Source organism: Muntiacus reevesi, chromosome 12 (assembly GCF_963930625.1).
Source record: "Muntiacus reevesi chromosome 12, mMunRee1.1, whole genome shotgun sequence".
NCBI lineage: Eukaryota > Metazoa > Chordata > Mammalia > Artiodactyla > Cervidae > Muntiacus > Muntiacus reevesi.
This window is the reverse complement of record NC_089260.1, coordinates 11079077-11093656: the sequence shown is the minus strand read 5'-3', so window position 1 is coordinate 11093656 and position 14580 is coordinate 11079077. Positions and strand designations below refer to the sequence as shown.

The 14580-nt window shown below is 44.6% G+C and overlaps 1 protein-coding gene across 2 annotated transcripts in view; it reads left to right on the top strand.

Moving 5' to 3' along the window:
• The window catches only part of CDH17 (cadherin 17), an 86367-nt gene that overhangs the window by 47820 nt on the left and 23967 nt on the right, over positions 1–14580 (top strand). For both annotated transcript variants that reach the window (XM_065902853.1, XM_065902854.1), the window contains 4 exons: positions 4–154; positions 4442–4657; positions 8437–8513; positions 11060–11251. In XM_065902853.1, the coding sequence (XP_065758925.1) occupies positions 4–154; positions 4442–4657; positions 8437–8513; positions 11060–11251 (636 nt within the window). The remainder of the gene's footprint in view (positions 1–3; positions 155–4441; positions 4658–8436; positions 8514–11059; positions 11252–14580) is intronic.

The window sequence follows — 14580 nt, the reverse complement described above, 5'->3', positions numbered from 1 at the left end:
TAGTATGTTTTCTATGCGGTTGCAAGGGATGAGCAGGGAAAACCACTCTCAATACCACTGAAAATTCAAGTGAAAGTGAAAGACATTAATGATAATCCACCTACGTGTCCATCTCCAGTGACTGTACTTGAGGTCCAGGAGAATGAACAAATAGGTAAGACAGTGTGTGTCTGTCTTCTTTAACTCTGTAATCCCTTTCTCCTCCCTGTTGGGTAAGTGGTGGGCAGGTAAACCTGACTGGGGATTGGTTGTCCATGCCCAACACAGCACAGAGGTGGAATGCATTTTGGGACTCACGTAGATACAGTATTTCAGTTCAGGGAGTATCCGAGAAGTGTTCTAAAATTGGAGTTTTCTGACTACCGCCCCTACTCATAGCACTTTTACTGCCACTACCATTGCTACTACTATTATTACTACTGTGTTACAACCCTTACACCTACCGTGAGCGCCGTAACCACGTACACCAGTATCCTGCATAAATGTGTAAGGTTATCTCATCTGCACGGTTTTCCCATAGATTCTTATTTGCCTTCCAAAAAAGTCAGTGACAGATGTAACCCCATCAAATTTGCTAAGTAATTTAAGCAAATATTCACACTCCGTGTTAGATACCCTGCAATTCACCCTCTCTAGGAAGCTGATAAAAGCTCATGGGGCTTGAAGATGAAGTTCAATTTCTATCTGTTTTTGTCCTTTTGTTCTTGACCTGATTCGTTTCTTTGTACTGTGCCAAGATAGCTTTAGTTTTGTGCAGGAACAACTACTATTAGAACACTGATTTCTGGGAGTTTTATGACTTCACTGGATTTGGGACACCTCTTATCTATTACTCCTTACTGCTGAGCTCATTGGTTGTGCAGAAGATCTTTGAAAACCTCTGTAGATGATACCTCAAGTATCTCTGCGTAGGGCACAACATTTAGTGTGTTAGTCGTCTATACTGCATAACAAACTGCTCCAAAATTTAGCAGGTTAAAACAACAAACATTTATTATCTCACAGTTTCTCTGAGTCAGGGATCTGGACATGGGGTGAGTACCTTTCATTCAGAAAGAGAGAGAGTTTTTTTTAAAATGGCAAGTAAGATGAAAGTCAGTCTTTTTATAACCTAATCTCACAAGTGACATGCCACAACTTTTGCCATATTCATTAGAAATCAGTCACTAGGCCCAGCTCACACTCAAAAGGAGGCAGTTACACCAAGGCATCACTATCAGGGGTGGGGTGATTGCTGGGGGCCATCATAGTGGTGGCCTGCCTTACTAGGGAGGATAGCACTAGTTTTCTGAGACTAATGAGGATGTCATTGTTGGTAAAACAAATTGTTCAAGGGTGCATCCTCTCCAAAAGTGATAATTTATTTTGTAACAATGTTTCACAGTCTTGAGTTGTGAACTTAATGGACCAGGAATTCTCATAAATCAACACAGAATGAGTCTATTATAATATATGGCCTAAAAGGGCACCCCCAAAAATGTCCCTGCCTTTTGGGGTCTTACTATCTAGCTCGCTAAAATACTAAATTATTCTTTCGTATATTTATATTCTCCTGTTTGATGTCTTGTATCGGCCAGAAACTTGTGAGACTCACGTCCCCAAGTCTCAGCAGTGCCAACTTTAATTCTGAAATCCCACTTGCCACCAACACCTTTGTGTTCACACCAGAACTTTATCCTCTCATAAAAGCCACACCTCCCCAAAGTATTTCTCAGTGCCCCAAGAAATGCTCTGAATCAGTTTGGCCTGCCACTTGTTCCTGGCCTTTGTCACTTGGAGACAAGATACTTCTTTTTTTTTTTTTTCCCCATTTATTTTTTATTAGTTGGAAGCTAATTACTTTACAATATTGTAGTGATTTTTGTCATACATTGACATGAATCAGCCGTGGATTTGCATGTATTCCCCATCCCGATCCCCCCCCACCTCCCTCTCTACCCGATCCCTCTGGGTCTTCCCAGTGCACCAGGCCCGAGCGCTTGTCTCATGCATCCAACCTGGGCTGGTGATCTGTTTCACCCTAGATAATATACATGTTTCGATGCTGTTCTCTCGAAACATCCCACCCTCGCCTTCTCCCACAGAGTCCGAAAGTCTGTTCTGTACATCTGTGTCTCTTTTTCTGTTTTGCATATAAGGTTAGCATTACCATCTTTCTAAATTCCATATATATGCGTTAGTATACTGTATTGGTCTTTATCTTTCTGGCTTACTTCACTCTGTATAATGGGCTCCAGTTTCATCCATCCCATTAGAACTGATTTAAATGAATTCTTTTTAATGGCTGAGTAATATTCCATGGTGTATATGTACCACAGCTTCCTTATCCTCTCACTCCTGGCTCATTCATAAAGTTCTCCGCCCCCGCTGAGTGGTGCTCCCTACCGGAATTTCCCTGTCATTGATGCCAAACAGTCCTGGCGTCTCTGACAGCTGGAGGGTGCCCCACAGTGAGGGAAGACCGGCGTCCTCTGTGTTAGGCTCAGCTCACTTGCCTGGGGAAGGGTCCCGAGCAGGGCTGCTCAGACGCCAAAGTGAAAGTGAAAGTCTCTCAGTCGTGTCCGACTCTTTGCAACCCCACGGACTATATCGAGTCCATGGAATTCTCCAGTCCAGAACACTGGAGTGGGTAGCCTTTCCCTTCTCCAGGCGATCTTTCCAACCCAGGGATTGAACCCAGGTCTGCCTCATTGCAGGTGGGTTCTTTACCAGCTAGGCCACAAGGGAAGCCCTCAGACACCAAACCATCACAGAATTTAGAGAGACGCGCTTTCATTCCAGCACACAGGTGCTTTTCTTACAAGGGCAGATGCAGATTCCAAAGGTGGCTTGGTTGCTTGTGAGGACGCAGAAATGGCAGCTACTACCACGCTAGACACATGTTCTGATGCCTCTCCTCCCCTGGCCAGGAGACACGTCTGCCAGAGCAACCCCCTTAGAGGCATAACCTAAGTACTTCCATTCCTTCCCTCACAAAACCCTCCAAATCTCCCTGTGAATCAGTAGATGCAAAGTAACAGGGCGCGGGGATAAAGCCAGACTCCACAAGGGGGATACATATCCAAGTTTTAGCCCTCACGTGGGATTCCGGCTGTGTGTAGAGAAACACACAATTCCCATTTAATGCAGCAAGATGACCCAGCATCTATCAGAGCTCATCCAGACAGACCTGGGTAGAGCACTGTGTTGTGACCAGACTTCTAGAACTCCCTGGACTGAGATGCTCACAGAATTAAAACTTAGGTCCATAAACTGCAGCGAGGCAGAGAGGCCGCCTGCCTACTCTCCGCCCAGTGCCATCTTTATCTCTGGGGTGGAGTCAGTCTCTGCCGTTGGTCAAGAAACTTGCTTAGAATTCAGCACAGTTGGCTTGTCCTTTAGTGTTACCATTTGCCTTGTGCAAATGTGCAAAAGGGTGGCTATAACAAATGACCACTGACTCGGAGACTTGAAACAACAGAAATGCATTCACACGCAGTTCTGGAGGCTAGAAGTCTGCGATCAAGGTGCCCGCGAGGGGAGAATCCTGGCCCCTGGTGGCTCCGGGCATTCGTTGGCTGCTCCTGGTGGTCACGCCGCAGTCTCTGCCCTCTTCTTCACGTTGCCTCCTCCTCCGTGAGTGTCTCTGTTGCCTTTTCTGGATTTAGGGCCCACTCCACATCCAGGATGGTTCATCTCAAGACCCTGACTTGGGTCCTCCTGAATTCATATGGTGAAGTCCTAGCCCCCGGCACCTCAAAGGGGGACTATCATTTAGAGACAGGGTCTTCAATGTCATTAGCGTGAGTCTTAACCCAATATGACTGGTGTCCTTCTGAGAAGAGAAAATCTAGATAGACACAGAACAGGGGAAGACCACGTGCAAACACATGCAGCAGATGGCCATCTATAAACCAGAGATCTCTGAAGAAATCAGTCCTACCACACCTTGCTCTCAGACCTCTAGTTTCCAGAAACTGAGGAAATAAATTGCTGTTGTGAAAGCAATCCATTGTGTGGTCACTTTTGTTTTATGGCAAGCCCTAGCCAGCTAAAAATGGACTTCCCTGGTGGCTCAGGCAGTAAAGAATCCGCCTGCAATGCAGGAGACCCAGGTTCCATCCCTGGGTTGGAACATCCCTGGAGAAGGGAACAGCAATCCACTCCAGTATTCTGGCCTGGAGAACTCCATGGACTGCGGAGCCCTGCGGGCTACAGCCCATGGGGTTGCAAAGAATTGGATGCGACTTAGCGACTAACACACACATATGCAGCCAACTAAGATGCTGCTCCACACACTGCACTGCTGAAAAGGTTAGAAGCACCAGCATCAATCTAAGAACTTTATTCTGCTTCTCACGGTTACTTCCAGTGCCTTCTAGGAACCCGATTCTCCACGGAAGCCATTTTTTAATAGGCTAAAAAGAATAACGGATGGGTTTCCTTCTTTCTTTCCCTACAGGGAGCAGTATTGGAACTCTTATTGCTCATGACATGGATGAAGAAAACACTGTCAACAGTGTTTTAGAATACAGAATTGTGGATCAAACTCCCAAAGTTCCTCGAGATGGACTGTTCCTGGTCCAAACATACCATGGAACGCTCCAGTTAGCGGTGCAGTCTTTGCACAAGCGGGACACTCCGCAGTACAACCTGACCGTGGAGGTGTCTAACGAAGGTTAGTGTCACTTTCACGGTGTCGAGTGAAAACACTTGTCTTCTTTCTAGCTGTGATCGTTCGGCTGCTCTAATGCCTGGGTGTGTTACAGAGGCTGCCATTGAAAAAGGTATTGCTTCCCACATAAAACAAGCCCAGAGGCCAGCATGGGAACGGCCAGAGTTGCAGCTCAGAAAATGTGATTATGTTTGTTTCCTGAGAAGCAGATGCCCAAGAGGGGATTAAATATATAAGAATTTTATTAGGGGAACTGCCTATGAGAAAAAATGGAAAGGGATACAGAGGAGGCTGGAAGAACCATCAGACCTCAATGCGAGCCTGACCTGAGTGAAGGAGGGAAGGAGGAAAGTGCTGGGGAAGCTCCCGGTCAAAGGGAAGCTGGGCAAGGTCATCGGAGTCCGCGGTCGGCTGTGGAAGGAGTCTGTGGTCCCCAAAGGCAGGCCTACCTTAGCCTGCCTGCCTTGTTCAGGCACTGCTGGGGCAGCCAATGGGAAGCAAGCTCTTGGTGCACACGTGGTGACGGGTTTCAGAGCCCGGCAGCTCCTTGTCAATTAAGATCCCTGTTGTTAGAAGTCGTTGGCAAGCCTCGTTGTCATGGCCACCGTGATCACAAACAAGAAAGTTAGTTGTATTTCTCAAGTCTCCCTTTCAGACTCAAAGGCTTTTACTATATGACAGTGAAAGAACTTCTGGAAAGCTTTGCCTTCTCCTATTAGCTTCTAATTGGCCGTTTGACGATATCAGGAAACATTCATCTTTATACAATTTCAAAGCAAGTGGTTTTTAATCTTTGCTAAGTCATGAGACCCTTTGAGAATCTGATGAAAACTATGAATTCCTAAACGAATGCATACGTTCTCAGATAAATTGCACAGACACACAAACATACTCGACCTCAGAGACAGGCTTATTTTAGAGTCATTAATACTTCTAAGTTAAGAATCTTTCTTTGAGCTAACTGGTACTGTGTCTTAAATAACCAAGTAGTTCGGTAATTATTATGCTAGGAGAGAAAGATTATATAGGTATGCTGTAGTAAAGAGCGTCATTTCACATTGTGCTTCATATTTTTTTTCTTTATACAGATGTTCAGATACTAAAGAGAACTGAGAATACTGGGGTTTACCCGGCCCCCAAAGCAGGACGTTTGAGACATAGTAATTTGGCAAATATAGAGGGCCTAACATAATGCTTAGCATTATGCTAAGAGGTACAATGAAAGTGGGTATAATAAATCATCCCTGTCTGTGATGAGCTGACAATTTCACACCATTAGCCAGCCATTCTTCCAGTGGTTACTGAATATTTACCTTGATTGAGGCACCATTCAAGGTACTGGGAATGCGCAAATAAATAAGACCCAGTGTCTGTCCTCAAGGAGCACTTTTTGTTAGAGGAGATGGACAAGTGAATAAATAAATTATAAGGAATATGTACAAGGTAGCCCACGAAAACAATGAGTGACTCAGTGGAGAGGGAGAGAGAACTGATAAAGCTTTCTGGAAGAGGTGTCATTAATGAGTTTCAGAGGATGAATATGACATGTTACAAAACAGTGTAAAGGCTTACAGAGGAGAAGAAAGTCCATGTGCAAATGCATGGAGACCCAAAGCAGTTTGATGCCATAAGAGCATAAAGTGGAAATCAGATTACAAATTGTCTATATACATGAATACATCTATAGACTATATGGACCAGATTATGCAATATATTTATATGTAAATATATGTGTGTTGATGGAATTAAACATTCAATTGTGTACTACAGAAAATTAGTCAGTAGGCTATAATTAGCATAGTTTTACATAAATTCAGGGAAGTGATTTTATTTACATAAAACCACAAGGCTCACTGCTGGTCCAAATGAGGCTTACTTGGAATAGGCAAGTGGTAAGTTCAGGCCCTGGGACCTCTCCAAATCTCCAGACATTCTTGCTGTCTACAAATGTCCTTGGGGCTGGACCAGCTTTAATTAACATCCACTTATTTATAAGATGGTTATTATTAGGTTACATGCCTGGCCTTGTGTCTGGTGTGTTGAGAACAAGCTCTGGAGCTAGGCAGCCTGAGTATGTTTGTCAGCATCCCAGGAAAAGAAAGCCCCCTTCGAAGAAGTAACCAAAAGGAGAGTCAAGAAGGGATTGTCTGTAAAGCTGTGGGTAGGGGCTATGGAAAGCCAGCAGGAGGTATGAAGCACAATAGAGTCATTTTTACCCCAGGGTGAGAAGGGGCAAGGGAAGGGCCCTCCCCTGAAGGAGCAGGCCCTGGGCCTGGGGCTGTGACTCTAGAGGAAGCTGCTGGCAGTGGGAGCCAGACTCTGACTCCGTGCTCCTGCCCTTCCTCAGACCTCCTGCCAGTGCTCCCCCTGGTAGACCTCAACTGCTACCCAGAGGGCCAGGATGCCCGGTGATGCTGTTCCTAAGGTCAGCCTCCAGGGCACAGAGCAGGGTGAAGGGCGGGGAGCAGATGGAGAGGACTAAGGAGCACATGGAATCAAATTCTGGCTCGACCACGAGCTAGCTGTGGGACCTTGGTCAAGTTACCCTTGGCTTCCTCGGTTGCGAACTAAATGAAAATGGTAATAGTGCCTACATCACAGAGTCAGAGTGAAGATGAAGTGAGTCATGGAAGCAAAGCACTTAATACCATGCCTGATACACAGAGTGCCAGCAGTGTCTGTTAGGATGAGAACCTTGATTTTGTTGCTCTCTACATTTTGTAAACTGACTACCACACACTGATTTCAAGTAACATGCTCAACCTCTTACACATCTGATAAGTAGCAGAGACAGAATTTCAGTGGTGGGGTTCCAGAGCCCAAAGTCTTAGCCATTGTACAATACAGGCTTCATGGTTGGAATAATGGAAACGTGGATCCCATCCTGATGGTCTTCATGTGGCTGTTTTTCTGGGGATCCCATCCCTATCCGTACTCCATGCTCACCTTGGATCCAGGTTGACTGCTGTCTCTGACTAGGTCTCTGAACTGTCAAACCCACCCCTCAAAGCCACTTTCCAGGATTCTGTGAGCTGCCTCTGGGTAGGCATGCCCTTGGAAGAGGGCTAATTGTATCGTGGGCTTCCCAGGTGGTGCTAGGGGTAAAGAACCCACCTGCCGATGCAGGATACGTAAGAGACGTGGGTAAAATACTGGGTCAGGGAGATTCCCCTGGAGGAGGACATGGCAACCCACTCCAGTCCTCTTGCCTGGGAAATCTCATGGACAGAGGAGCCTGGAAGGCTACAGTCCGTAAGGTCACAAAGAGTCGGACACGACTGAAGCGACTTTGTACACAGACACACAATTGTACCTTGCCTCCCTCACTTGGGCCTTCGCTTTATGGCGGCAGAAGAGATAAGGACAGTGAGTGCTGAAAGTGTTCAGAGAAGGAAAGACAACCTTCTGGGATGCTCAAAGAAGTTTTCTAGAAGGACAATTTTGCACTGGGCTTTGAAGGCTACGTAAGTTTCACTAGTCAGAAAAGAGAGGCTGCTTCCGAGAAAGCCTGACTCAGGAGCAAGATTTTACCAAGGAGGAGGCAGGTGGATGGAGCGGGAAGCCCAGAGGAGCCTCTCCCAGGGTTTTCTTCTGCCCCACCTTGGTGACCAACACGTGGGTGTTGGTGGGGAGCAGAGAAACTCCTTGCCACGCCCTTCGCAGATCACTAGTCAGATTGTGGCATGACTGTCACTGTACTTGCCAATTGCTTTTCTTGTAGATTTCTGATCTTAATGCATGATTTTCAGAGAAAATTTTTGTGATATGCTTTTGATTTTCAGACTTCAAGACCCTCTGCTTTGTGCAAATCAACGTTATTGACATCAACGATCAGATCCCCATCTTTGAAAAGTCAGATGTGAGTAGTCGTCACCTTGTTTTTGCTTTAGTTTGTTTATATTACCTGACCCCTACTTCTGGAATAGAGACACAAATAGTAGTTAGGGATAATGCCAGATTTAATATCTTAGTTAATCCGCTGGTAGTAAACTCAGGCCTCGTCTTCAGTGCAAGTCTTCTGGGAACAGTAACATTCACTGTTATAGTATCTGTGAGCATCTGTTTATAAACTTTTGCCAACAGCTCATTTATTTCAAGGACTGCTTGAAAGCTACAAGCACAGTCTTTGTCAAATTGAGACAAATTGAGTGGCTGCTTGCAGTTTGCCTTTATATATTTTGTGTGTATAGGACAATAAATAGATTATTGCTAGATTCTCAAACAAGAATTTTTAGTCAAAATTTAAAATCTGGCAAAATATTGGCAATTTAAACCCACCTTGCAATAATTGAATAAGAGTCCTGTAGTCATATATGGATGTGAGAGTATCTGAAGGCTGAGTGCCGAAGAATTGATCCCTTCGAACTGTGGTGCTAGAGAAGACTCTTAAGCGCCCCTTGGACTACAAGAAGATCAAACCAGTCAATCCTAAAGGAAATCAACCCTGAATATTCATTGGAAGGACTGGTGCTGAAGCTGAAGCTCCAATACTTTGGCCCCCTGATGCAAAGAGTCAGTTCATTGGAAAAGACCCTGATGCTGGGAAAGATTGAAGGCAGGAAGAGAAGGGGATGACAGAGGATAAGATGGTTGGATGGCATCATCGACTTAGTGCAAACTCTGAGAGATGGTGAAGGACAGGGGAGCCTGGCGTGCTTCAGTCCATGAGGTTACAAAAAGTCAGACATGGCTGAGCAACTGAATAACAAAAACAAAGTCGAAGAAAAAGCTAATCTCTGGTTTATGCCAAAAGAATGTGCTCATGACACTTGCAAAAATGAGAAGAACTGGGCAAAAAGAGCAGGAGGAAAAAGATCAGTTGACTACATCAAGAATTCAAGCTAATTTATTGTTAATGTGGGCTTTGAACTTGGCATTAGTTTTTTTTTTTTTTTTTTTGGCTTTAGTTTTATCATTGCTTCCCTTAAAATGGATGCCTCTATTTATTTATTCTGGAGGAGAGAGAAGCTGTTTTGACTAGATTGTTATGTTTGAAGTCAGTGATGAGGCAGTCCAGAGTCTTGTGATGATGTTCATAAATCAAAATAAGGATAAAGCTGTGACAAAGGAAGGGAATTGATTTACAGGAGGGTTTGCAGAGGTAAAAGGTGTGACAATGTAACTTGTGTAGCAGGCACTGAGGTTAAGTGGGCATGAGATTTAGAGCCTGTCTCTTCTCTGTCTCCATTCTCTTGGGTATTTGATCTTTTCTGTGTATTATAGTTTCCTCGCATTACATCTAGACAGTGCTTTTAGACTGAGGACAAGAGTTCTGCTTTAGGAATCTCAGAGCTTGGAAAGGCAAATGGGGCTCTGGAAAGTGTGAGTCCACTTCTTTTGCTGGCATGGTCCACTCCTGGACCCTGCCTGTTATCATCTTCATGATCATGATGCCAAGAGACATGACCTGGGGGATTTTCAGTGGAGGAGTGAGAGATTAACAGCACCTGCTTTGGAGGTGGACAAGCATGGATTTGAAACCCAATTCTGGACCAGCTAGCTGTGTGGTCTTGAGTGGGTTTTTTTTTTCCTTCCCAATTATTTTTACTAGTTGGAGACTAATTACTTTACAATATTGTAGTGGTTTTTGCCATATATTGACATGAATCAGCCATGGATTTACATATGTTCCCCATCCTGAACCCCCCTCCCACCTCCCTCCCCATCCCATCCCTTTGTGTGGGTTTTACCTCTCCAATCTTTTGCTTCTCTGTCAAATGGAGATGATAACACAGCTATTCAGTAGGGCATTTTGTCTTGTTGCTTATCTTTATTGAGCACTTATTATGTGCCAGGCATCCAGAGGTTTTATATGTATTATCTCTCTAAATCGAAACAGAAAATGTAAAGTAGCTTCCATTTTTATTGTGTTCAATGGACAGAGGATGAACTTGAAACTTTAAAAAATCAGATAACTTATTTCAATTCACCCAGGTAATAAGTGGCAAGCCTAGGATTCATAGTGAGGCCATTTGACTCCAAAGTTCAGGCTCTTAACAACTATTCTCTGATTGATTAAGAGTTAATTAAAATGATATATGTAAAGTGCCTGTCACGTTGTAGGTACTTAATACATAGTAGCTATTTATCTGTCTCATTACTAATAACTATAATGATAGTTACAGTTATTAAATATATTGGATGCCGGTGGGAGTATCTGTTTTCGAATCCTATCAGTAGCTCCCTGAGACACTGTTTCTTGGTATAACGGATATCAGTCTACAAGTGTGACTGGTGTCAAAAGCAACTGCATTCTGCTCATCAACAGGAAAAACATACTTGGTAAGTATTGATGTAAACTATGACTTGTGTCCATTCTGAAACCCGAGGCAAGTTTGTTCTTTGACAACTGTGCTTGATGACAATGGACATTCTCATTGTTTCTTTCCCCTATTTCCTTCTTAGTATGGAAACCTAACTTTCCCTGAAGACACAGCTGTGGGATCTGTCATCTTAACCATCCAGGCCACAGACGCTGACGAACCACATACTGGGAGCTCTAAAATCCTGTATCGAATTACACAGGGAGACAGTGAGGGACGTTTGGAGATTGAAACAGATCCCCAAACCAATACTGGATACGTCAAGCTTAAAAAGGTAAATTGCCCGTTGAATGGAATTTGTCTTTTTCATAGATTAGTTTCCTTAGGACCATTCGAGGACCTGTAAGCAGAGGTGATGAATTGGTGGTGACCTCTCAGGCGCGTGATGGACTGCTGGAACACCCTCAGTGATTCCTGTCCTCATGAAAGACAGAGGCCAGGATTCTAGCTCTGGGTCTGTCACTAGCTGACCAAGTAACCTTTGCAGAGGGAGGCAGGATTGCCATAAAAATTATAGAATGGATCATTTTTAGTATTAGTATATCCCATGTAATAATTGGGACATGCTTATACTAAAAAATCGCTTACTGTTTATCTGAAATTCCAATTTAACCAGGCATTCTTTATTTTTATTTGCTAAATCTCGGGCAAGGTGGTGCGCAGGGATTTTTTTTTTCCCCTTTGCAAGTGTGGGATATTAGACTAGATGAGTCCCATGAACCCTTTAGGATGTAGGCTGTTTATTCTAGTGGACCAGCCATAGGCTCCTCTTTTTAATAATGACTGGAGATTGGTAGGTCTCCTTTAATAGGCAAGTTATAATAATCAAATTTATCCTCTCATACCTTCTTCCTGCCCACCCCTTACCTTCATCTTTTATGGCGCTGCTAAGTCCACTGGCTCCTGCTTCGTTTCTCCCTTTGTAAGGACTGCTTAGTCTGGAAGCCAAAATCTTGAGTACCGTGATACTTGCTTCTTTGTAGAGGGTCTTCCCATTCTTGGCTCAATCTACTCCTATCCCCTACTGTATACACCTGAAGTTTGACCCTCTCCTCCCTGGCTGCCTCATTTATGCATGTTAACTGTGTATCAGATGACTCAACAGGAAGCGGCACTCAATGTCGTCCAATATCTTTAGAATGAAAAGAGATCAGAGTTACATCAATAGAGACCCTGCAGACCTGGCTGAATGCTGAGAGTTTGTAGTACAGTGTGTGGGAGGCTGCATCAGAAAGCTCTGAAAGGAAGTTTTGACCCAGAATAAAGGTAGAAACTGAAAATGAAGACAAAAGAAAATAATTTTATAAAAAATGGCTAGAAGCATGGGGAAAAAAGTGCCAGTGCTGAAGGAAACCCTGGAGCAGAATCTCAGAATGCTGGTAGCGTTCTGACCACACACCCCGCCTCTGACAAAGGGCCTCACTGGGTGTCAGCTGCAAGGTTTGTGCGTGGATCTACTTAAAGCCAGTAGTATTTTGTGTGAGTCTGACCTTTGAAAAAGGCGCCATTACATCTTCCCCCACTATTCATGGCTGCCTACATGGACTCAAAGAATCCAGAAGGAAAGGCCAGGGCCCCGAGTTTGCAAGCCCTGCTCAGCAGGTCCGGGCAGCAGGCCTGGACCTGTGGCAGGAGGTGAGGGCAGATAGCATCCTTCCTTCCCCAGGACCAGCACCCTCTAGATGTCTAAGAGAAGATAAAAGGGCTGTCCATCTCAGTATGAAACTCGGTAACTTTTCACAGTGGCTTGTTGTGAACTAATGTAAGTTAATTTGACCATCTGTGGCTAACGGGCACCTATAGGGAAAAGTTGGTAATCTTGATGATCAGCAGTAGGTGAAGGCTCTAAGTATCTTCCCACACCTTCCTTGACATGAAGGGGTGTGTTCCAGTACTGCGGGCCTCTGGCCAAAATCTTGGTCACATCTTTATTTTGTTTGTGGTTGTATGCCAAGTATCCAGATTATTTGCACATAGTGGAGGTTCAATAAATCTTGGTTGCCTGAATACATAGTTGAATTCTGTCCCATGTGCAATAAATAACAAGCAGGTATGAAAACCACATTCAACTTGTGCTTTAGGCTTTAGGTTTGTCCTGGCTCTCTGTCCCTCAGGCACTGTGATCACAGTAGTCTAGGAAGAGGATTCATCTGACTGTCCACAGAAAAGGTGACGATAGAACAGAACTGGAGTCCTGGAACGCTGAAGGGTATAAGCTGCTAGACTAGCCAGAGGCTACATTCTTCTTCAAGAATGTATTTTTCTTAAAAAAAAAAAAAAAGAAAAAAGAATGTATTTTTCCACCAAATTGCATGTCTTGAATACCACTGATATCTCAAAAACCTCTTCGCAAGATCACTTTGGTAATTAACAGACCTTCTAGTGTAGCTTGAGACAGTGCTAGCTCAGAGCCTGTAGCAGCTGCCTCTGGGGTGTGGCTCTGATTGGGATCTTTCAAATGTTAAGTGACAGCCAGCCCAGACGTGTAGATCCTTGACCAGGATACCCTGGATGTCAGCCAACTGCCCCTAGGATGTGTGTCCTCACCATGACAGATGTGTTCATGCAGTTTTCAGTTTTTAAAAAATAAATTAGACTCTATTATGTGGTTTCTCTGGTGGCTCAGAGGTAAAGAATCTGCCTGCAATGCAGGAGATGCAGGAGGTGTGGGTTCGATCCCTGGGTTGGGAAGATCCCCTGGAAGAGGGCATGGCATCCCACTCCAGTATTCTTGCCTGGAGAATCCCATGGACAGGGGAGCCTGGTGGGCTACAGTCCATGGGGTCACAAAGAGTCAGACACAACAGAAGCGACTGAGCACGCATGTATGTGTTTTCTCTTGCATAGCTTAGCCTTATTTTCTAAGTCCGTTCTCATTAAGCCTTTCATTGCTTCAGAACCATTGTACTGATCATTTAAAAAAATTTAAATCCCAATGTAAGCTATCATGATTCTATCAGTACCTGTTCACCTGAATTAAATGTGCAAATAAAAAGTGAAACTCGCTCAGTCGAGTCCGACTCTTTGCGACCCCATGGACTATATAGTCCCTAGAATTCTCCAGGCCAGAATACTGGAGTGGGTAGCCTTTCCCTTCTCCAGGGGATCTTCCCAACCTAGGGATCGAACCCAGATCTCCCACATTGCAGGCAGATTCTTCACCAGCTGAGCCACAAGGGAAACCCAAGAATACTGGAGTGGGTAGTCTATCCCTTCTCTAGGGGATTTTCCTGACCCAGGAATTGAACCGGGGTCTCCTGCATTGCAGGCAGATTCTTTACCAACTGAGCTATGAGGGAAGCCCTAAATGTGCAAATGGCAACTGATAAAATTCACCGAGGAGCGCATACTCCACAACTGAAGCCCCTTTCGCTTACTCCTTTGCTCCTCACGCTGACCCCAAGGGAGGCAAAAACAGTCCCATCATCCAGCTGAGGTTTGGGCTCACAAGTTACAGTCAGCCCCTCTACTAGATGGCGGAGCTGGGAACTTGAACCCTGGCTTCTGACTCCTTTCAGGAAAGAACAGTTATGGGGGCCTGGCATTGTCATGTACTAGCTCTGCAACCTTGACACGAATGTTGTGACCTCTCAGACCTCAGTT